Below are 25,027 nucleotides of genomic sequence, written 5' to 3'. Positions count from 1 at the left end.
TTAGAAATAAACACATTTAATTAGTTTTAATTAAAATGCATTTAAAATTACTAATCTTTTAGTGCTGCTAAATTCTAAAAATTTACTAATAATTTATTAATTGCATAGATATAATAATTTAAAATATTTCACTTGTGCAATGCATTTTATAGCCAAATAACACATAGCAATTTAAGATACTATATGGACTCGGACTAGGGAAAGCCTAGATTTTTCATCTGTATTATTTCCTTTGCCATATGTAACCAGATTTTGCTGTTGTTATTTAAAGAACACATATTTTGCTGTAAATGAGACATGAACGTAGAAGGCAAAACAAAAACTGGAGAGAAAGTACTTGGGTTTTGCAGAATAAAAGCTGCAACTTTGATACAGCACAGTGAAGGTAGGTAGGTAGGTAGGTAGATCAATATAGATTAAATAACATAAAAGAATTATAAGTTCTTGATAAGTATAGCAATAATATGCTCTCCAATAGAAGTGTGAGAGAAAAAAATCTTGAAAATCTCCACTTATAGATATAACTTTCCTTAAATTACATCAGGAGGTGTGATGACAGGACAGCTCAGGTGCCTCACTGCAGCAGGAGGCAATAGGGCTGACTATTGCTCTGGATTTTTGCCAAATGTCATTGTCAGCTCCGTGGTAATTAGGAATCTGTCTCTTTGCATGAAGAAGCAAGACTTCTCCTTGCAGACTGTTTCTTACAGAGACTGAACTGCCTTAGATATGTTCATGTACCATGTACCTCTGACCAGGAAAGGTTCCAGGTTTAACAAAGGTTTGGCTCATTAAAATGAAAAGGTTACAGCTCCTTCCTGATGCCACAGAAAGGAATGACCTACCCTTCACAGAGAGTATGGCACTAATGCAGCTGTTCAAAAAGCAACCCCGACCTCTGTGGGATGCTGGGACAACAAATGCAGGGAAGGAAACAAAGTCATCTTAATTCTGGAGAATGGTGTTTAGGTGTTATCTGATCACTGTCCTGTTCTCCCCCTGTTAATTTGATACTAAGTGGACAGGACATTGCTGGGATCTCTCCCTGTGGAGCTCGCTTGTTCCCTCATCTCACTTGTCCTTTCAGAAGAAATTATCTGAGAAAGCCAAACTTACACCCATTAAGGCAGCTAAGAAACTGCAAAAACTGGACGCAGAGAGGCTGCGGTAACTCCGAGGAATCTGAGCTGTAGTCAGCTTGAAACAAGCAAAAAAGGAAGCAGGTTTTTAATCCACATCTAAGCTTTTCCTCAGAAAACCAATATCTAGAGTCTTCCCCTTGAGATACTACCGGTATATTTCATCTCTTCCAAATGGCATTAAAAGGTAATAACAGCTTAATGCAAAGATGTGCTGCACTGAGAAACGGATCTAAGACAATGAGGCTGTAGCAGAAAGCTCCTCTGCCACTTAACAATAGAGAATAAGAACATTTTCATTTATTTTCACTTAAAAAGGAAGTCAGAGTCCTGTGACTGCATTGATAGGAATGATGTACACACACTTCTTTGCCTTGAACTAAGGAAAAAGGAGCTGGTTCTTTCAGATGGAGTGGCAGTGCACAGAAGTCTTCAGCTCTGCCTCCCTTTGCTCCTGATAAAAGCTTGGAGCAATGAACTCTCAGGAGATTAGCACACACACACACGCCAGCTCCAAAAACTTTAGGCAGCATACATGTTCCTTTGAGTCTTGTACATGTGTTGTGTATAATGTGCTCTTTTTGATATTAAAAAGTTGCTAAGTTGCTCTCAAGCTGGAAAGGGTTTTTCCATTTAGATAAGGCCAAAGCTACTGCACAGCACAAGCACATGTGTAACACTGGAGTCTGAGAGCAGCACAAGCACTGGCCATTCCACCAGGGGCTGATAAGAATGATTCCATTTTATACAAATCCTATGGGAAGTTATTTAACCCCAACATGCATTCTTCTGGTGGCACTGCCAGCATCACCTTCCCACATCCCACACCTTTCTTTCACAGCAGATTGTAACCAGTTGCCCCGTCCCTCTGCTTGGCTCTTTGCATTTAATCACTCTGTAAGTCCACAACTTTTCTATACATTGGCTGCTAAAAATACCACATGGACGTTACTCTCTATATTATGCACAGAATCAGCCCTTATATTCATGAGAAAGAAAGAAAATTATTTTGATTAAAAAAATAAACATTTCTATTTGTCTCAGTTGCTTCATTGTCTTGGCAGCACCTTTGGATCAAACACAGTCTCTCCTCTGCAAACACAGATTTGACACCGGGACAGGCTCTACTCCCTCTCATGAAAGAGCATAACAGCTTTACACTTATTTATCATCATTCACACACACAGGTCTAACACCAAGCTAGAAAACACACATGCACTGCTGGATTTACCCTGAAAAAAATAAATAGAAGCTTGCTTGATGCTTTCAGTGAATGGGACTGCCTTTAGCACAGCATCCCTTCAATTGCTGCTGAAACACAGGAATTGTGGTGGGAGGATGTGGCGGCTACTTGGCGGCACAGAACAGCACTGAGCTGTTTCTCCTCCATGAATTTGAAACTGCTTGGGGCATTTAGGTTGGCAGAACTCTATAACCCAACTGGAACCATGCCAGCAGGGTTCACATGCTGCTCTTGAAAAGTGAGCCACCGAGGCTTTAATCACCACAAGTGGCAAGGACTTAATTTTTCATCTCATTTGAAATATGCCAGGCTCAACAGCAGACTGAGCCTCTTACAAAGTTCCATCTATTAATCAACAGTGTTTCCTGCTTCACTGGATTGCCTTGGATGTCTCCTGTTAGGAGTCCTGCAGCAGCCCTGTTTGGCTTAGCCTGTGACCTAGGAAAATCTTAGCCCACAACAGCAGAGCACAGGAGACATTCCAACACACATGGCATATGGATCATTGATACTGCAAAATTCAACCTCCAATTTCATCTGACATTCCTCACTTTCCACACCAGTGTGAACATCTTGCCTTTAGCCAGGCAACAGGGCTAGATTTTACGATCACAGCTGTATCCAGGCTTCCCATGTATGTATACATTCCTCTAAGGGATCTAGGAGATGTGACGGGAGCTCATCTCAACAGAGATGGTCCAAAAATACCTGCAAGGAGCTCAGCTCAGTGAGCTCATGTCAGAAGGAATTTCTGTGTGAAGGAAAAACTCCCTAAATAGATGTGCCCCTTGCAAAACTGAGGATTTGAGGAAATTCAGTGTTTCAGCCTGAGTCACTGGCAAACTAAACTGATTCGAAGCATAAACTACTCTGAAAATCAGCTTATCTAAGGGAAGTTTGTTATTTGCAATATCAGCATTAAGATATTATCACTTTTTAATTCTCACAAAGGTACTTTCCCCAAGAGTCCTAAAAAATACACAATTGTGTCAATACATGCAATATTGTGACAAACCTTCACATGCTGGAGTTCATAAGTGTAACTGAACTATACAGCAACACCATGAAAATAAAATTCCACCATGTTTTTTCAGCTCATCTTGACCAGTATCATTTAATACCATGGTTTTAAGGACTTTGGAAAGAAAAGTTAAGGTCTGATGCTACAGGAGGATAAACAGATGGCTAAATGTCACCAAAATCCAAAAAGATATTAATTTGTAATTCTAAAGCTTCTTAAAATTCCCCCAAAATATCCCAACCCAAGATCCCTGTCCAAGCATATTTGATTTAACTTTACCTTTACAACTTTGATTATATCTGATTTAACTTTACCTTTTATATTAAAAGACCCAAATAATATATGCACATTTTGATCACACTGAAAATATTTGTAGAATATTTTTACACGCCCAATAAAAGGTAACTAAATGTAAACTTTGCTATTCTGAACATGTAAAGCCTGTAATACAGAAAATTAAAACTGTATGGTAAAAACCCATCGATTTTCTTTAAAACAGCAAAAGAAACAAGTTATTTCTGAAAGATTACAGATGAGCTATCACCTCCAGCAGTATTGTGATTTAAAATACCCAGAGCAGAAAGAAAGCCTCGTGAGTGACTGTGTTAAAAAGTTTCCCATGCAAAACCAAACGCATCCTTGTTTCATATTTAATTTGCAATAGGATCCCCAGCAGCTGGGCTGTGAGAGCTGGTGCCTTGCTGCCTGCTGAGACGGGCTCCACACGAAGGGAGCACATGATTGAAGCCTAAATCCTCAGAGCTGCACCTCAGCTCCCTTTAAAGTTAATCTGAACACACTGGACTCCAAAGGAAATGAGAAGTGAGTTTCTCTCCCTTCCTATGGCACCAGGACTTCCTGTGTTTTAGCGATTGGTCAAGAACTATTATTTCCTCCATGCTATTCCCAATTGTGACTGTCAGACGTAATTAGCGTTGTCCGCACACAAGCGCAAACTATTTGTTTAAATAAGCCTGGAATCAAAGTCCCACATGCACAGAAACCCAGAGAAACGTGGAGAAACTCGGAGAATATTAGGATTCAAATATGCTGTGCCTGAACGAACATGCTGCTCTAAATATTTAGAAATGCAAAGTTCATTTGCTGAGATGAATATCCATAAAAATCTATGCAAGATAAGGGGTATTAAAATTATTCACTCTCCAGTTCAGGATGGATTATTTGGCCAATCTGTTAAGCTGTACCTCTCAGACACCCAGAATCTGTACCATCCTACTCCCCTCAGGGAAAAGAGCTCATAACGTTTGAAGAAAAGTATGCTCCATCCCAACCGTAGGAATACACATGAAACACAGAGTCTTCCTTTAACACAGCCCTTTGGAATGGGAAAGCAGCAGACATCAACAGTGAGAATGCAGAGGGCAAACAAGTTCACCAAAGAAAATAAATTAAGCAGAAGGTTGCAGATTGTAAAGTGGCCAGAAGAAAGGCCATTTAAGTTGTTATCGACCTCTTTCAAACACATGCACGCAGAGCTGAACTTTAGTTTATCTCTCCATATAAAATACCACCCCTGGCAGCGTGGCGTCATCGCTTATAACCATCACTAAATATTAATCTCAAACCAAGTCAGAGAAATTTGTGACTTACTGTGTTACCCACCTGAAGACCCATTGTTTTCCAGCCTTGGGCTAAGTACAAGCCAGATCCAGCCCTGCTCAAGTTTAACACTGCTCCTCAAAAACACAGGTATGCTATGGTAGGCTTTGCTTAACCGACCCAAACAATGCACATTTATACACAACGAGCATACAGGGTTACATTTTACCCAGTCAAGCTGTTCAAAGAAACAGAATCCAAACCAGAGAAATACAGAAAAATACCATCTTGTCAAGTCATCAGAACACCATTAATGTTTCTAATGAGTGCAATTACAAAAATGAAAGATTCCAAAAAAACACAGCTAAAGATGAACTTTAATTATCCAAGCATCTGGCTGCATGAACCAGGGTCATGTCTCCAAATGCCTTCACATTTGAACTCTCCCCATTATCCATCCAACTTTGCATTTCTCCAAGTCTTGAAGAATTAACTGGAGTTGGCTACACACAAAAATGGGTTATCCCTTCCTAATGACTTACCCAGTCACTAGCACTCTCTTTAGCTGGGAGCTGGAGAAAACAGGAGCGTGTATCAAAGGTGAAGACTGGAAGAAGATGATCTCTAAGGTCCGTTTCAACCCTAATTCTAAGAAGACACTGAAGTCAAGAGCTGTATGGTAAAGTTAAAGGGCTTATCTGTGTGTGGCAAAAGACAAATAATTCAAATGAGCTTTCTTAGTCATAATTTTAAAAATCAGAAGGCAGAATTTCTTAATCTTAGCCTGGACTGTACCACACACAGAAGTTTATAATGAGTCATTCCCCTGATTAATGCAAGAGAGATACAGGGTCCCGTAATCCACTCATGATCTTTGTCTAGACAACTTTTTTTTCTGATGCTGAGATCAAGGTTAGGCTCAGCTACGCTTGAAAATGTGCACAAAACACCAAGCAGTATCTATTCCCAAACAGCTCCCAGCATGGATGTTTTTCACAGGAGGTTAAGAAACATTTCAGACGCTTCAGAGGTGTTAAACTGAGAAAAGTTACTCTCCAAGTAACAGTTCTCTGAGCAGTTGTGTAATTTGGAACAACTACCTGGAGGGCCAGCTCCTGAATTCCAGGTGTGAACCATTCCCTGTGTCCATGTAAATGCCACAGTTGCTAATAAGTAGCAGGAGGATGCTGGCATTGCTTAGGGCCACATGTCTCAAAATCAGACACACATATGAGGTCTCAACTGACAGGTTCTACTTCTACGTCCTAGTACAAAATTAACGTTTGCTTGGACTGAGACATTTCTCCAGAAGTTTGGCACAAATTCCCATGCAGGGAGGTAGCAATCAAATTTGTGGCTTTGCTCCCAGTAGCTAAAATGATTTTTATTTGTTTTTTAAGTGCCAGGAATCACTAACATGTTCATTAAGTTAAAGCATCCTTGGTAGCAGAAGTCAGAGAAAGAAAGAAAAGCATTTGTTTAAAGAAAAATAGGAAACATTCCTGCATGAAAACACTGAGTAATAATAAAGTTACATGGTCAGCCCTTAAAATAGGCCAGTTGTGCTTCTCTTTTATCCTGCTTAAAGAATCAGGCAGACTTTTCATTTCCCGCTCTCTTCCCTCAAGTCCCCAAAAATACTCAGGGCAGTTGGAGAAAGTTTGAAAGGCCCAAGAACATTAACACCCAGCTATCAGACAATAACCTAATTTGAAACTTATGCTTTCAAAGGCACAAAGGTATCTGATGATCCAGCTGAAATAAAATCCTCGAGCATAGCTGCAGTAGACAGTGCAGGAAGCAACACAGGCACTAAACAAAGTCACACATTGTCAGAAAAGGGAAAAAACTGATCTGACGTGACGAGTCAAGACAAGTGACAAAAGTTTTGCTGAAAAAGGATCAGTAGGAAATTAAAATCATGACAGCATTTCTGTTCAAAATACACAAGACAATAGAATCCTTTTATCACAAAGTCCCATTTTCTCCTCCAGTTTTATTCGAACCAAAATTGCAATTTGCACATCACAATGCAGTGAAAGGATCCATGACTTTCATTCCCATTCCATGTAAATAATTTACTGCAAAAGGCTGGCTTTTATCAGGCAACTTCTGTGTTTTGCAGTTTTTATTTTTGAATCCTTAAGAATCACTAACTTGTAAGTTATCTAAACAGGTCTGAAAAACAGAAAAATCTTTGTGAGAAGGTTTTAAAAGAATGCTATCCCCTTGAAGTCACATTAGCTTCATTTCAATTGCTATATGCAGCAAATAAAACTAGACAGCTTAAGAAGCTAAACCAATAAATTTTCCCAATGCTGAATTTTTATAGTTAGTTTTACTAACTCCTTGCTATTACTTGTAAAAAAATGGAGGCAGTATCTTTATAAAATTTATTTTCTGATTTGCTTCATGTATAGCCAGGTTCCACCTGGTTTATTTATTTTAAAGGATAAAACACGTAAAAGACCCCAACAAACAAAAACATGAAAATTCATCACAAGCCTCTCCTACAATTAAATAAAAACATTTTTAATCCATGTCCTCCATTCCCCACTTCCATCTGCCATTAAGTTTCTTAAAAAATAGCAAGAGTTGTTTTATTTTTTTTCGAAAGACATGAATTATTAGAAGCTAGGTACTAGTCCCCTAGACAATATAAAAATAGTGCATGTGTCTGTCTCCACAGTCTACAAATCCCAGCTACGTGATTTAGTTCCTACCACAGATAAAATTTTACTATGGCACTTATTACATTGATTTTTTTTTCTACAAGTGCTGCAAATTAACGAAGCTCTCCTGTGAAAATCTATTTAACTCCACATTAAAAAAAAACCACAAACTTCATTAAATCCTTTTTTGCAGGATTTCACTGGAAATTATGCTTTCGATTATGATACAACTCCTTAAGAAAAGGCAGAGATATAGTTGTCCTCCCAACTACAGCTTTATCAGCACGCCTTCCAGAAAAATTATTTTTCTGTCTAATGGCAAGATTTAAACCAGGCACATTTTCTGTACACTTTTTTTTGTTCCTGTCTCATATTTTCCTTTTTTTCCTTTGAAACCTGCCTCTCCTATTGGCTCCTTCCCAATGCCTTTCTTCTGGCTGCATCTCAAGCTTGGCTGCTTTTCTCATTTTGTCTGTTTCTCCTGTTGCTCCTTCCTTGCTGGGCTGCTGCAGATGTGAGGATCCGTCCTCACAAAAGCAATCAGACTCTCAGTGCACTGCACACACAGGTAAAGGATGCCTGTGAGTATCAGCAACCAGGCACAGCGAGCAGCCAGGAGCAAAACCTCCACACTCTGGCAGGGCTTTAACTCTTCAGGCTGCTCAAATACACAGTACCTGCTTCTCGAGGAGTGGTGGTTTCCTAACCAACTACACTGGAAAAGCTCTGTTGAAAAGATCATTGCTGTTTTAGAATCATTGGTGCAGCTGCTAGAATGAGGGAGAGTTAGTCTGTGGAGTTAAACTAGAGCTGGGGAAAGGCAGAAAAGTCAAAAAACGACAACAGCAAGACCTGTGTTACCAAAATGGCAAAGTGATCCCCAGGATCCCTTTAAAAGCCCATCACATTCTGATTTACAAAGAGGGACTGGCTTTGTTTAACCCTTGGAGAAACCAGAGACTGAAATCACTCTGGTCTGAGATCCATGATTTGCTACATTCCATTCTAGACCATGGCCACAGAAAGCACTGCCAGCCTGACGGGGCAGTGACAATTTTTAAGTTCTGCTCTATTTTCCCACTGGAGCTTGACACTAATGCTTTTCATCACCCTGATGCTTAATGCTTTATACAATTACAATTCTAGCACTGGTAGAACCTAGACACAAAAATGTGTTCTTTTGATTAGCACCTTGCTTCACCAGCACCCCCAATTCTCATCAATTCAAACGAGATTTGCAGAAGCTACCACAGCATTAAAAAAACTAGAGATGTGCTGAGGTGAGCTGCAATTTGACAGCTGGGTTTCCACGCTTCCAGGTGGCTGGAAGCATCAGGTTTTGGTAGGTAATAGGTCCTAACATCACATCAACAGCAAAGAAGGGAAAAGGCAGGACTGTAAGAAGATCAGCAATTTTATGCTTTGATCTGACAGTGAAATAAAATGCTCTGACAGAAAAGGCTACAAATAAATCTGAATTTGTAAACTGTGCCAAGAACTTGTCCTGACTCAATGATCAGAAATACAATGACAGTGCTTGAGCATACATTACCAGGAATGAAAGACAACAAAATTTAATGCCTGGTAAAAATTACATTTGTTCCCACACCATTTTTAAGGAGAAGGAGCTGAACCTCTAGGAGTGGGAGTGAAGTGGTTTGAAGCAGAGGACAGAAAAAAATGCAGCTGGAATCACAGAGAAAGTCTGACTCTCTAAAAGCAACCCTTCTCCCCACAAAATATCTAAACTAGTGAGAAGAGACTCCCACGTTTTCTTCCTCATATCCTGCTGCCATGCACCTGCACAATTAGAGTGTAAGAGAGGAGTAAGTGTCTAATGTAAATACCACAGACTGTGAACAGTACTGCACACACAAAACCAATGTGTTTTCTTCAGTTTTACAGACAGAGAAGCAGGGATGGACTGCCTGTGACTTCAAAAAGTCACAAAAAGAGAGCAGTTGGCATGAAGTGGTTATATAAAAAAATAAAAATTATTATTGTTGTTGTTGTTATTATTATTAGTAGTAGTAGTATTATTTTTAATGAAATTATAACAAGAGGCAGCAAGTACAGGTTGAGATTAATTCCAGGAAGCTTAAAAATAAGGATACCGTGGCACATGAAGATTTACAATGCGCTTTTCTTTGTTTTATTCATGGAGAATGGTACATGTTCTTACAACACTAGGACTCTCAACATTATCACAAAATGTAATAGTGATTATTATTAGCTGTGGAGAAGTATCTGGGCTTTCTGAGCTGGCCTAGTTTCAGCACATACGGTTTTGCTTCAAATGCAATCAACAAATTCTATGAAGTTGATTTATTATTGCAAAATGTATGTTCTCTTGCATTAAAGCACAAGAAATAAAGCATGACCATCATGTTTTGTAACTAATTTATTTTTTTCTCCTTTTTTAATCTGTCTTACAACTTTACCATGACATTTTAGTGACAACAGTGCTAAACTAACTCAAAAACAAAAAGGAGAGTAATTAAAAATAGGCAGACAGCGAACATCATGATACATTGCCATAAAATTATCCCTTCAGTGTCCTTTGTAAAAATACTGCTAAAAATCCAACATTTTCCATGGCAATACTGAGTCAGATTGTTTTATAATATGTAGAATTATATATGCAGATCCTCACAGCACAAGCATTTGCTTGCACTCCACATTTAAGGCAAGGAAACATTTTCTGCTTTCTTGGAACAAAATTTGTATCACAGAACTTCTGACTGACACAATTTACAGATCCTGAAAACTTATTTGTCTTCCTCCCTTTCCCCCACAACTTCAGGAATCACTCAGAGCTCTTTCAGAATTTCTTACTGTTGAGTACAATGAAAGAGACGGCTCCTCTCACATGGCAAGGGCTTTCTGCTCTTACGGATTCTCTGGCAGTGATAACCAAGATATCTCTGTGCTGCTGGGCAGCCACTGCCTAACCTGAACAACCACCAGTTCTGGAGTAAGTGGAAATAAGAAGTTGGTTACATGTGCAGAACTAAAGGACTTTTGGGAAGGAGGGCAGCAACACCTACTGGTCGTGGCGCAGACTGAACACTGCTTTGGTTTGGTTTTTAATTTAACAGTACTGAAAAAAGAGTTTTTTCTTACTAGAAGTTGTGGCTACATTACTGCTAAAATGTATCAGCACTCATAATTTCTGACCCCTAACAGTAAATAAATATTCATAACTGAGCTGAGCTCTAGGCTTTAATATAAAATGGGACATAAGGAGTCCTGCTGATGATTCCTTAAAGTCACTGAAGGATTTACATCGCACACCCTAATGTGCACAAAGCCTTTCTCAATTTCTAATTATTGCCTACTCAAAGCAACTCAAATATTAGGGACTGAACAATCTGAGCAGTCTCATTTTTTTCCTACACTATAAAATATGGCAAAGTATTCAAACGGCTTCTGCAATTCTTCAGTATTTTTAACATGCATTCCTCTAATCTCCAAAAGTAAGTTTTTCTTCCAAATATTACTTGGAATAACATAGAACAAAACATATACAGCAGTTCTGTGATGCACCTCATCCCCTTCAAAAACGAACCACAGAGCATCAACACCATTTTCAGAAAACACTTAAATTCAAAATTAAAATGTCCTCAGCTGTAAATTTTTTAAATCAACTATAACAAATCTGCGTTCAGCAACTGTATTTAATGCTTCCTTTAAATTTCCATTTAAAAAATATTTCATTAATTTTTTCAAGTTGTGTGTGTCTATATGTGCGCTGATACACTACCCTTAGGCATCAGAAGTTTTCCTGGTTCTCATCCAACTTTGGAAATAATATCTTCTTGCTTCAGGTGTTAAAAGGATTCATACATTATTTATAAGGACTGCTAAAATCTAACTCCTGGATCTAACTTGCAAGAGAAAGAGTATAAAAAGTTACATATAGGAAAAAAAAGAAAAAGCACAACTGTCCCCATTTCAATTTTTAGCCTCTCTTTGTATGTCGGGTATTGTCAGGCTGAGTCTGTAACTCTCCTCTCTCCCTCCCCATGCTCAGATATTTGTCTGCAGCTGTTTTGAGCCTCGCTGGATTTGACTTTTCTTGCATATTTTAGAGTATCATTTTCCAAGGGAAAAAAAAAACAAAACAACTGCAACACTGCTGGGCAACTTGTTACACTTCAAAGATGCCAGATTTCTCTGACAGAATGGTGTTTGTTTACCTCCTGAAGAATCAGGCCAAAGCAAGTAGCCAGAACAGGGGAGCTAAAATCCCCATTCACATCTCAAAGTCTTCTTCCTCAGTACTCTTCTTTTATATATGCTGTCTACACATTTGATATTTATATTTTGTTCTCCTCTTCCTGGTTTGAGAGAGTTCACTGTTAAATTTTTAGAACAATCTTTTTAACAAACTTCACAAGAGTGACACTTCAGGATCTCCTTACTAATTTAAGAAAGTATTTCTGTTTTGAAAGCAGTTCAACTTCTTGGGTTGTATTAAGGCAAGAAACAGTTCAGTGTTTCAATAGTAATATAGTTATCAATAAAATAACATAAAAATTACCTCTTACTATAACAATAATAAAATAGTTATCAATAGCAAGAAATGCTACTGAGCTATAAAACACAACTAAAAGAAACAGAAAATTAAAGTCTACAGAGCCTCAGAAATACTCACCAGGATGAGTAAATCCTCACTTTGTTACTGGAATGAGCATATTTGTTCAGAACACACCAAACCCAGCACCTGTTCCTCACCACAATTTCACTTGCTCTAACTGGAGTACAAAGCAACTGCATTTTTAGCTGAACATGACGTAAGAGAGCCTGAACATACACTTCCTACAGCTTGCTAAACTACTGGAATACTACCCCATGCCACACTTGTACCAGCACAGCAATGGATTTCTTTGCCCAACAAGGTGATGTTGCTTATATTCATCCTTATGCTGGGCAGAGTTTTTAGACCTATTTCAACAAGCAGACTTTGAGACCTTCATTCTTAAAAAAGAGCAATATGCACAATAGAGCATGATATCCCTTCTGTCCCCACACAATTCTAAACCAAGTATCTTGTGCAGGTTGCAGCTGTTTTGGAAAATTATGTTCTTCTGTCTGGGATTTTTATGCCCACTACCTTACATATATTTATTTCCACACAAAGTACAGTTGTGTGCTGTTCACTATTCAAAGGGCAAGTCAAACTAGGTCATGTTTCTTAAAGGTTTATCTTATTAGCAATCAAGTCTCATATAGCTGAAAAATAGAGAAAACAAGTATGCTTTTTCCACTGCCACAGTGAAAATTCTCAGGTTATTTGCATCTCATAGCACTTGTATAGTTGGTTTCACTGTTTCCTCAACCTTTGCCTCTGTGGGACAAGAAAGGGAAGGAGCAGCTGCATGATGAAACCCTAATCAATGTTAGCAAAGAGAATTAAAAGCCAGTACAATGCCTCTAAAATACTCTTCCATATTTTAAAGCTGAATTCATTTTAATTGGAAAAGGAGGCTTTTCTGTTTGGTTGGGTTTGGGTTTTTGGGTGAAATTTGTCACAAGTAAGGAGAAACAGCTATCAGGAGTAGGAAATGCTGTGTCTCACCAGCCTTCTTTCTTCTACCTTTACCAAATTACAGAAGCCCTTGCAGGAGGCACAAGGGGGAGGCTAACACATAAAAGGTAATGCAGAGCATTCATTCCTACTGTCATCTCAAAACTTAAAATTTAGAATGCATTATTGAAACATGGGGTAACATGGTGAATTTTTGGCACGAGTTAATCTGGAAGGAAAGTAAGAATGGTGGAGAACAAACCTGCGACAGCACTGCTACCTGTTTTGCAACCCTGCTTGGGTAGCACCCCATGGGCCCTTCCTGTGCCACTGCCACAGGGCAGCACAGCTTGAGCTGCTGGAGGATGCCCACAAATACCCAAATACACCAAAACTGAAAGCAAAGGATTGATTTCACACCTTCTTGAGAGGAGACAATAGGTGGCAGGTAATCAGGGATGTACTCCTTCCTCTCTTCTGCATCCTTACTTCCCAGCTGGGGGAACTGGAGGACATTGTTCTTGCTGACGGGGAACGAAGGGATTTGATGTGCAAAAGTGACAGGTTCAATATTGTGTATGTAATCTTCCAGCTCATGCAGGTTAACCCCCATAAGCTTGAAGGCATCGCCTACGTCATCCAAAATTGGATCTGTGCGGCCATCTGGAACAAAAAAAAACAACAGAACAATATTTTCATACAAATCTAGGTTAAAAAATATTTTCATACAAATACAGGTTAAAAAATTCGACCTGAAGATACTTCAAGATTACAGTTCCCCAGCTCACCACCAGTAAGAGAGATGGATTGACTACTCCACAGCTCCACCAGCTTACTTTCAGGAGGGTTTTGTTTTGAGCCATCACTTTGTTTCAAATCATACCACTGAAGAAGTGCACTCCAGGAAGCAAATCAAGCCCAAATGAGGGAGCGACAACAGGCAGCTTTACCTGGCAACAGTCAATTAACACCACACAACCCCATATGCAGAAAGTGTTCTTTATCAGTATGAACAGATCAAACATTATTTCTCAGCCTAGAAGAGCAACAATTTCATTTTTTTGAACTGACTGTAGTTTACAGAGAGAAAAGGAAAAAGAAGCCTCTTGATATAAAAAAAACCCTTCACAAAGTATCTTTCCACCTGTAGAGGAAATTTACTGGCTTCATAAACTATGAGCCACTTCATCTACTGGTTAGCTACTCCTGGATAAAAGAGAGGAATATTAAATAGTGGTCTGATGAGGACAGAATATTTTATACTATACTTCAGGGGCTGATTTTTTGGGGTGAAACTTAAGTTTGATTCTACAGAAAAAATCTTATTTTCTTCATAAAAAGTAAAGTGAAACCTCACTAGCCAGGCAGTCAGGATCTTTATTTAATAAGATCTCCAAGCAAATAGTCCAACAGAGGATGCAGTTTGTGCTATACAATTAATTTGGCTCAAAGCTTTAAATTACACTTGCAGAAGCCCAAGTACCTCAGTTTCCCTGGCTTGACAGAGGAAAATCCCTCAAATGGCCTCCGGAGGGAGAACTGGGCACCTGGCTTTGGCAGCCAAGGCACCACTTCGAGTCTCTTCCCGACTTTTCATAACAACAATAACCCAAAAACAATGCTGTAAACCCCAAACATGATTTTAAATGCAATAAAATGATATACTGAATTATTACAATTCTGTAGAATTGGCTTATGAAGATATTACATCCCTATATGATGATAAGCTGTGATTTACTTTAAAAAGTAATTATGGAAAAGCAGCCTGTGTTTATTGAAGGAACACAATGGCTATTGTGGAGCCCTGGCTCCAGAGAATGGGGGGATGCTCTTTTGTTTGTCCTTTAACCTAATCTCTTCTTGGTTTATCTTGAAGCTGAGGCAGCTGAGAGAGCTGGTTCTCACATCACTGCATGAATTCCAACCCCCAGCCAACTCACGCCTGCAGGTACGTTTAGAAAATGAGAATTTTGTTCTAGAATTTCCCTTCTTAAGTCTTGCAGTCAAGATAAGGATAATACTCAGATTATGGGGTTGATTCTCAGCTCTCCAACACCGGCCTCTTGTGTGACTCCGGGCAAGTCTCGCTTGTGTTTTAATTCTTTTCACAGCTAAAAGGAAGATCAGACCAAGTTACTGCCTGCCAGTTTTACCCTCCTGTATTTGGAATGTGAACTCTGCAGGGTGAGAAGCACCTCAGAGTTTGTGTTTGTGTAATATACCTGGTACAAGTGCAATACCACTTGGCTCTGCAAACTCCAGACTTGCATGCACATAATTACATGAAGATATCAACACTGCAGAGCAGTTATGAGACCCTTATATTTCTTTGGGGGGGGGAAAGTGTATTTTATGCTTAAAAATTACATTCAGATAATTGACACTACTAAGAAATTTTGTGTTGTTGCTTCTAGTTGCTCTTCAGGCTATGAAGATACCTATGAACTCACTGAAGCATTTTCTAAGGTGTCAAGATTTAACAGGTACAAGTTTGACAAACAGGTGAGAAGAAAAACTTGGGGAAAACTTTTCAAAGGTCTTTTCCTTGATCTGCACAGGATCTTTTTAAGCTGCAGAAAAGTGTGCTGACATGATTAGCAAGTGATAAATGCTAAAAAGGAATTCTTTCTACAAGTGCTTTTTAAGAACACTTGGAAAAGCAGCAGCTACTAAGTGTAACTGAAGCATGGAAATATTTAACAACTGTATCACAAAACAATTACGTGTGTTAGAAAGTGGGTTCAAAAGGTGACCAAAAAAACCCCAAAGAAGATTCAATTTTCCCACAGCTTTGACATTTGCCTCCAAAGAGACAATGCCAAGTTTAAAGTTTGATTGAAAACTAAAAATAATGTTTAAACCTGCACATGTCAGAGGGATGAAAGGATGGAGCAGTTAACCCTTCTTTTCAAGACAGTGTCCTCAGTGATAAAAGTGTTTGAAAAAAGTATCAGGTCTATATTCATAACTGTATTTAAAATCAAACCAGTTGGAAACTATCACAGCATAAAAATGCATTAAATGTATTTCTAGGTTATTAATCAAATTAAAACTATACACTTTTATTTCAACAGTTTAGCATTTCTCTTCACTCTCTGGCTTAATAAAAAATCAGTAAAATAGCAGAAGCCAGACACATGAAAGGGAATGCTGACAAACATGTAATACACTCTCTCCTGGTGTTTCATTTAGTCTTAGGCTTCTTTCTGTGAGTAAAGGATGCCAAGAAAAAAAGTTAAATCTGTGCCTACTGAACTTATCTCATTATGCTTCACATATCTGTGCTATCCTCAGTTTAAAAATTCAGATGCTGAAGCCTCCCAGTGAAATAATTAATCTAATGTCACACAGCAAGTCAGTGCCAGATCACAGACACTTCAGAGATTTGGTTTCCAGTCTCTTGCTGTTCTTTATACCACAACAGTTTAAATACTATCATTGTTCAGGGCTGGGAAGAGATGTAAGGAGGTGGGAATAGTTTATCCAGCAAGTTACAACTCTCATCCCTTTACCTCATGAACAGTGAACTAGGAAAATACCTTTTTCACAAGCTTTTAAGCTGCACTATCTCCCAGAATGGGAACTGTGCTCCCAAAGTGGTAAAGCTGTGGCAGCACCAGAGCTAAATTAAGACCATTTGGTCTCAAAACAGCCCACCAGAAACCTGTGGGAATGGTCGTGCAACTACGATATTCTCAGTCTCCCTGGGCATGAGAATAAGCACCAGGTGAGGAAGAATCTGCATGTGGAACTGCATCCCAAAAGAGTACTGGTCTGAAATGATGGGCAGAGAGAATCCAGGCAGAGCAGAGTATTTGTGTGGAAAGTTATCCAGCCCTCAGCCCCACTGCTCAGTATCACCTGCAGATCAATTAACCCATCCACAAGGAAAACGAAATCAAATACAAGAATGGAGCACTAAACTCTCATACAAACAAGGGTTTGGGCTGGGGGGAAAAGGATTTCTTAGAAGCTCTTAAAGCCTAGCTATTTTTGCAAAAGTTACAAGAATTCCTCCAGAAAACAAGCTGGCCAGTGCTCATATCATCCAAAGGCACTGTGAGGGAGTTGTGTGGAATTAGGGAACTGTCTTACTTGTCTTAAATTCAGTCTCAGGACCAGCTGATTCCCTTTTGCCAAACTCTCCCCCACCACCTCCTCCTTCCTGGCCCAAAGTTCATATGAATGAGTGAAAATTTAACAGGCAAGTGAGTACAGAGCAGAAAAGCCTTTAGTTTCATGCCAGGTTTCTTAAAGGAAGTAACTACAGTTCTGTAATAAATATACTGAGAAAAATTAATGAGTCACCACCAATGCTACATGTACACATGTTATAAATAGCTCAGCATTCCCCCTCATGGCTGCTGTAAAAGAGATTTTTTTTATTTTATTTTTTTTTTCAGATTTTATTTTAACCAGCAAATTATTAGGTGTAGCTCCTTGGTATTTTAATTACAGGCTCTATCACAGATTCCCTGTGCTCCAGCACGTCACACAAAGTTACTCCAGGATAAGTGTTTCAAGGAGACAACATAGCTTCCACCCAGCAAAGTCATAAGCATGAACAATAGGTTATTTAATAAGTATAGATGCCTTACTTAAGGCATCTTAAGTGGGGAAAAAGGGGTCCTATTAATGTAGTTACCAGTCAGGCAAAAGCATCTTCTTGCTATTGGTGCTCAGAGTCTGCTATTTCTCCCAGTAACTTCAGAAATGTCAAGCAAAAAAACACACTGTCCTTCTTTACATTATTAGCCAGTAAGAAGTTAATTAGCTTAAAAACATCAACACTTAAGGTTATGAGGACATAAAATGTAGACTTATAATGAATGTTACAGGCCCAGGATAGATCCTTGTTACAAAGTCATTCAAGGACCAGCAGCAGGAATCGGCTCACTTAAACTGATCATCAAAATCTAATCCTTTAATACAGATTATTACTGTAGAGTGGTAAGAATGAAGTAACTAAAAAGAAAAAAAAAACAAAGACAACACATGAGGTAAATTTAACATTACAAAGAAAGAAAAGATTGGCTGATGCCAGGTGAATTCTCTCCTCTGTGGTAATTATCAGTGAAAATATTGGTCTGCTGTTTGCATTCTCCCTTTGCTATAATGAAGGTTAAAGGAGAGACTGTGGAGACATTGGAGCAGCTTTGGAGCCAGTTCTGCCTTGGAAAACATTTTGCAATATCGGCAATTTTTCCTTCCAGTTATAATACCGTGTTCACCAGATCAGAACCTGCCTTTTAACAAAAATGCAGGTGCATTAATAATACCAATTTCAGTATGGTCATTAATATTTTTATATGTATATATAATTAGTATGTAGTCCTGCAAGGAACAGGGACTTGGACTCAATGATCCATGTGGATGCCTTCCAACTTGAGATATTCTACAATTCTATGTTTGCATAAAAATAATCTTCAAAAAAAGTAGTGAAACAATATGAAACTAAAGACAAACTTTTAAACTTTATTTCCTAACTGTTAGCAAATTTCAGGGGGGGGAAAAAAAATAAATCACAGTATATCCAAGCATAAGCTCAAGACTGAAAACTGAAAGAAAGCAGAGGAAAATCCACCTCTAAATTCAAGAAGTTCATTATCCAGCTTATTACACTTCTAGTTGTACTAGCAGATAATCTAAATTTGTCCTGATGAAATATGTCCCGGTGCCCTCAGTGATAAAGTAGCTTCTACCTGACTGTTTTTTAGAGCAATGTAACAGAAAAAAATACTTCAGGGGGGTGTGAATGACAAGTCCCCTCCTCATCCTTCCCATGAACTGCACCACTCACATAAATAGACTGGAAACTGAACTGCCTTAATGGATGTGTTAAGTTAAGAGGTAAAACATGACATATTCTGCATGTCTATAACCCACCACCCCACAGCCAAGCTACATTAGCTAAATTCATGGCAAACAAAGCAGATTCTGATCTGCCCTCATGGACAGCTCCCCAGTAAAAAAAATCCAACCTATATCATTCCAGAGCAGGTAAATCAAAGCACCAGCTCTGCCACCCCTCTATCAAAGCACCTGAAATAGGAGTGCAAAACAAAGTGGCACCTAACAGGGAGCTTTTCCCTTTTCACCTCTCCTTAAAACCAACAACAACAATGCAGAACTCTGCTCTCAGAAACCACTCTACATCCGTTTGTTTTGTAGCCTGATACCTTAATTACATACTCCAACACTGGTTTTCAAATATTTAATTTCAATTTTAGGACAAAACAGCACACAGCATACTGAATAGAGCTCCTTTGACAAGCTTTCCACAAATTTGAGCAGCATAATATGGTGTATTTTAAGAGGAAAACCCTGATTTTCTCCCTGTAAGTTCATCCTCTCCTCCACCCCCAACACAGCATTCAGAAGCATTTCACGGCATCAAACACATCTCAAAACCGCTTTGCAAATCCTTTTGCCTTCTCTTTGCAGCCACAGAAGCTCCCATCAACTACAGCTACTGTAAATGCAAAGAAACAACAGCAGAAAAGTAATGAAAATCTTGAATGTAGCTCTCCTAATGGGATGTAACAGCTGGAACAAAGATCTAACCCAGCTGGGAGAGCCATAATTTTCTTCTGCAAGTGAGAGAACATGTGAGCAGCGATGACAGGCTTTTCACAGCAATACCACGGTGTCTCAACTACGTCAGAGTAAATCCATTCAGTTTGGAACACAAAGATTATGTCCCTCAGCTGACAGCCCTGCTAACTCAAACCCCACTGGTTTGACTCCGAGATAACGCCCTGACAATGAAGATGCTACAATTGGAATTTAATTAATTCTACTTATGCAAAACCATGGCAGAATTCAGCTCATTCATCCAGAGCTGGGTTTGTACAGTAACTTATTTTAGGAGCAAAAGGAAACAATTCTGAAATCGCAGGGAGATGTCAGCTCAATATTAAGATGTCGTTTTACAAACCTTTTTAAAGAAAGAAATACAGGCATCGTTTTAAGAGAGGTGATACAAAAAATACCACATCACTGGCACAAACAGAGCATATTCCCCTTCTCCTCAAAGATAAACAAACAAACAAACAAATCTAAAACCACCAAAGATTGATACTTGTGGTACTTCCTTCCCCACTCATAGAGGCAAAAAATGCCTTTCCCACTTTCAGTAAGCAAACCCAAAGCAAGAAAGGTGTATCTGAGCTCTACAAACCTCCAGTCCTCAGCACCAAAAAAATTATTTGCATCATCTCTATGTCTTTTCCTCCCAGTCTTAAAAACACTGCAGCAGAAGCATCTTCCTCAAAATTTGTAATAACCCTATGAAAGAACAGCTCTGACCAAACCTAGATGAGCTTCTTTTTCACCTCATCACTCCATCCTCCTAAACCCTCTATGTTGTCTCCTTTAATTGCTTTAAAGATAGTTTCTGTGTGGATTGGAATACAAACTTCACAGCTGCACTTGTACTGCTGGGATATATGGGTTAATATTGCACAGTCCCATTTCTAGACTAACTTGCTCTCAAATTTGGGGAAAGTTGTACAAGTAAACCTGTACAACCTGAGAAATCCAGTTTGCAGCATACAGTCATTCCTAAGCTTGGTTACACTGGCACTGTCAGACTTGATCTCAATTATTCCTGAAATGATGAAGCAGAGCCAGGACCATCATTCAGCTCATCACTTTGCTGCATGGGGGACCCCTGCAGCAGGGAGAAATTCCCTTCTTCAGAGAAGGGACACAACCTCCAGCAACAGCACTTTCAGGCTGTGGTTGCTCCTCTCCTGACCAAGCCACTCACACTGCACCTCCCAGCTCCGCACACTGTCCAAATTCACCCCTGCAGAGAAATCCAACACACTCAGACCTCATAGTTCCTTGGATCTTGATGCTGCATCCAATCCACCACCAGCTGACAGCAGCATGTCTCCGATATTCCTCTCACCTGTGGCTGTGACACCTCATTAGCACAATTCCCACAGCTTGGACAGCACTGGCAAACATTCCCGGTGATGCATTTCAGGGCTGCGATCCCTGTTACCTCTCCAGTAATCTCCTGCAGGCCTAAGCACATTCTCTGAACTGGTGTTGGCTACAGCAGCCCCCAAATCCACCAGCACTTCAGGCAATCAGTTATCCATCCCAGCTCAAGCCCCTGCCAGACCCAGCTGACCCCTGCCCCAGGGGTTCTCCAGGACTTTCCCCTCCACAAGTACAGGACACATGGAGCAGCAGCTGCCCACAATGCCACAGCTCTTCAGCATGCCAAAGGAAGGGGGAACATGTGACTCTTGGCACAGAAGGCATAAGCAGCCCTGCTTTTCCAGGCATACAGCCTATATCCACCTCTCCATGCTCCCCCAAGTCCCTCCACTATGGAGATCCCCCTTCAATTCCTTCCTACTACTCACAGATCCAGCAGGAGCACTGGCAGCCCCATCTATGCACACAAATCTCTGCCACATGACACCCTCCCTGCCCCACATGTAGGGCAGCAAAGGCCTCCACACACACAGACTCATGACCCTCTAACCACACTGAGAGCCTGAGCCTTGCTCCGCATTCCCCATATTTCCTGTGTTTAGACCTGGCAGTGATCCTGACAGCCTCCCTCTCCCCAGAGATTGTCACCTCCCCACCCCTTCCCAACCCATCAGCCTCCTTTGCTGACATTCCCAGACCCAGCACATCCCTTACCACCCTCTCAGCCCCACTGGCAGCATTACTGACCAAGCAAGCAACTGGACATCCCATCCTCCAAAACCCCACGTTCTGCAGGTACCAGCAGGACATCCAACCCCTCAGTACCTCCACCCCACTCACAAGGACACGCAACTGCATCCTCTACTGTAGACCCAGACCCAGCAGTGGTGCTCACTTCTGACATCAACACCCACATTCCACACTCGTGTGTGACCCAGACAGCAGTCCTTGGCACTGATTCCCAGGCCTCTCTTCCTTCTCTTCTCCTATTTGCTGTAAACTCATCCCTTCCATTCTCCCACCCCAGCCCCACCTCACCCCTAATACAGTGAGGCCCTGGGCATCCTGCACCTCACCATCACCTTCAGCTCCTTCTGTACCGCTTCAATGCCAGTGTTGGCTAACTCCAGTCCCCCACATATCCAGCGAAACCTCTTCCTCTGCATCCACATGAGGACACTTATACCTCATGCAAGTGCACTAAATTATCCGCAGCCCCAACCCACCCCTTCTGCACTCCACAGTTCCCATGTGCAGCCCTGCCACACTCCCACATTCTGTGCACTACAGCTCCACTTCCCCCCAAAAACATGTTAGTGTTAGTGCATCCCTGCCTTCCTACATTCCCCATACACATGTTCCCAGCCCCACAGTACCACTGCTTCCCCTCTCCACATAAACATTCCCAGAGCACCCCAGCAACAGGACCTCCAGGCACACTACTCCCTCCCCATGCAGGAGGGAGTCCAAGCCTTGCACCCTTCATCCTCAGCACTTCCCCTTGTGACAGAACAGTGAACCCCACACACACCCCCCCACCTGCACTGGGCCCCCACAGCCCCCTCAGCACTGACTCCAGGGCACAAAAGGTGGCCCAAAAATGAGCCACGACAACACAGCACCACATCCTCCATGTACACATCCCACCAGTAAAAGGGGCTGGCTGCCCCTTCTCCCTCCAGTTCATCCCGCTCCCAGATTCAGAACATCCCAGCAATGGGGCCAACAGTGCCCTCTCCCCCTCCTGTACTCGTGTCTCTCCCTCTCCAGCACACTGCTCACCGCAGCCAGAGAGAGTGGGACAGCACCCCCATGTCCCCACACCCCGGACCCACTGCCACAGAGCCTCCTGTTCTCCAACTCCAGCCCCACAGCCCCAACTCCTCACCCACAGCCAGACCCACTGCCCCACAGTTCTCCCTGGCACCAGGACCCCCTTGACCCAGCACTGCCCCACGGCTTCCCTCCCCGTCCTCTCAGTCCTGTGCACCACTGCACAGCCTGGCTCCCCTTCCCCACAGCTCCCAGCACATGGGCTGATCTTCCCCAAACCCACATCTCATGCTCACTGACCCAAAGACCCCAGCACTGCTCAAATCCCACCTCCCTGCACTCTTCTGCCCTGCCCAAATGACCACAGCTCCGTGACCCTGCCCTGCCAAGCACCCTCAGCTCCTGGCACTACCTGACAGGCAGCAGCTTCCAGCTGCTCTCCCCACACCTCCATAAAGATACCCCACAGCCTTTCCCCACAGATCCCCACTCAGGGTCCCCTGTGCTACCCAAACCCACCTCCCTGTACCCCCCTGCCCTGTCCCCCAGACCCCTGCCCAAAACCCACCTCTCTGTGCCCTCCTGTCCTGCCCCCCAGACCCCAGCACTGCCCCAAACCATTTCCTCGTGCCCCTCTGCCCAAATCCCACCTCCCCGTGCTCCTGCCCTGCTCCAGCACTGCCCAGCGCCGTTTCCTTGGCGGGATGGCCGAGACTGGCAGGGCTCACGGAGCTCACTCAGTCCGGACCCTGCTCAAGCAGGGCCACTCACAGTGGCCTCCGGAGACCGTGTCCAGCCGCATCCCCCCGGCCCGGCCCCAGCCCGCACTCACAGAGCTCGCAGTAGCGGTGGCAGCCCCGGCCCAGCCCCTGCAGGTACCGCTGCAGCACGTCGGTGAGGAGGTCGCAGGCCGAGACCTGCACCGAGTCCCAGCCCAGGGCCTGGCAGATCTGCGCCACCGACACCCGCAGCAGCCAGCGGGAGTAGGTCTCGCACATCCCGCCGGGGCCGGGGGGCCGCGGGAGCTCTCACGCACCGCCCGCCACCGCCGCCATCGCTGCCGCCATCTTGGCGCCGCCCCGCCCCCGGCAGGCAGCGCCGCTCCAGCGCCGAGCGCATCGAGCGGGGCGGGGCGCGGAGCGCGGGAACCCGCCCGGAGCCCTCAGTGCCGCGTCCCGCAGCGCGGAGGGGACACGGCGGGGTCGGCGTCGTGTAAATACATCAGGATCAGTACCCCAGCTTCGCTAAATGTCTCCCACCGCCTGAAGGGAGCTTACAGGAAGGATGTAACAAGACTGTTTACAAGGGCAGATAGCGACAGGACGAGGCGGAACGGCTTCAAACTGAGAGTAGTGTTAGATGGGATGTGGGGAAGAAATTCTGCACTGTGAGGGTGATGAAACACTGCCACAGGATGCCCAGAGAAGCTGTGATGGCCCACTCGTGGTGGTATTCAAAGTCAGGTTGGATGGGGCTCTTAGCACCCTGGGATAGTGAAAAGTGTGTCTGTCCATGGCAGCGGGTACAAGATGATCTTTAAGGCCCCCTCTAACCCAAACTATCCTGGGATTCTATAATCTCTATAAATAAACTCTCTACCTCTAAATAATTATCTCAGTATATCTCAGAGACAGCTGTCAAGAGGATGGTGCCAGATTCTTCCAAGTCATGTCCAGTGACAGGATAAAGAGCAATGGCCATAAACAAAACCAGATCACAAGAAGTTTCACCTCATCATGAGGAAGAACATGCTTACACTGAGGGTGCCAGAGCACTGGAACAGGCTGCCCAGGAAGGTTATTTTTCTCTTTTTTAACTTTCCAGCTGGATGGAACACCAAATTTGCAGCAACGAGGAGAAAGTATTTCTGGGCAAGTTCATTAATTGGGGAAAAAAAAACAAAAAAAAACAAGCAGGGAGAGGATTGAACTACTGTGGCAAAAAGGATCCAGTAACAAAAATTACAGTAACTGAGTGCTGTAGGAGGCACAAGGAGGAGCAGCAGAGTTTTTACTCAGTGGTGGCTGTGGAGATACACAAGAGCTAAACTGTAACTCAGTGGTCACCTGTAACTATCAGAGCATGGAGGACAGAAAGGTAAATAATAGAATAGAATAGTATTAAAACCTAATTAGT

At 42.0% G+C, this 25,027-nt stretch overlaps 1 protein-coding gene across 1 annotated transcript in view; it reads right to left on the bottom strand.

Moving 5' to 3' along the window:
• LOC131591909 (transcription initiation factor TFIID subunit 3-like) overlaps positions 1–23,973 on the bottom strand; it is a 111,902-nt gene extending 87,929 nt beyond the window's left edge. Inside the window, exons 1-2 of the mRNA XM_058863027.1 lie at positions 23,724–23,973; positions 13,586–13,828 (exon numbers count right to left, since the gene is read on the bottom strand). Coding sequence (XP_058719010.1) covers positions 13,586–13,828; positions 23,724–23,889 — 409 coding nt within the window. The 5' untranslated portion in view covers positions 23,890–23,973. The remainder of the gene's footprint in view (positions 1–13,585; positions 13,829–23,723) is intronic.
• Positions 23,974–25,027: the final 1,054 nt, after the last annotated feature.

This window comes from Poecile atricapillus, chromosome W (assembly GCF_030490865.1).
Source record: "Poecile atricapillus isolate bPoeAtr1 chromosome W, bPoeAtr1.hap1, whole genome shotgun sequence".
Taxonomy (NCBI): Eukaryota; Metazoa; Chordata; class Aves; order Passeriformes; family Paridae; genus Poecile; species Poecile atricapillus.
The sequence above is the reverse complement of the archived record's forward strand: the minus strand, read 5'-3'. Positions and strand labels throughout refer to the sequence as shown.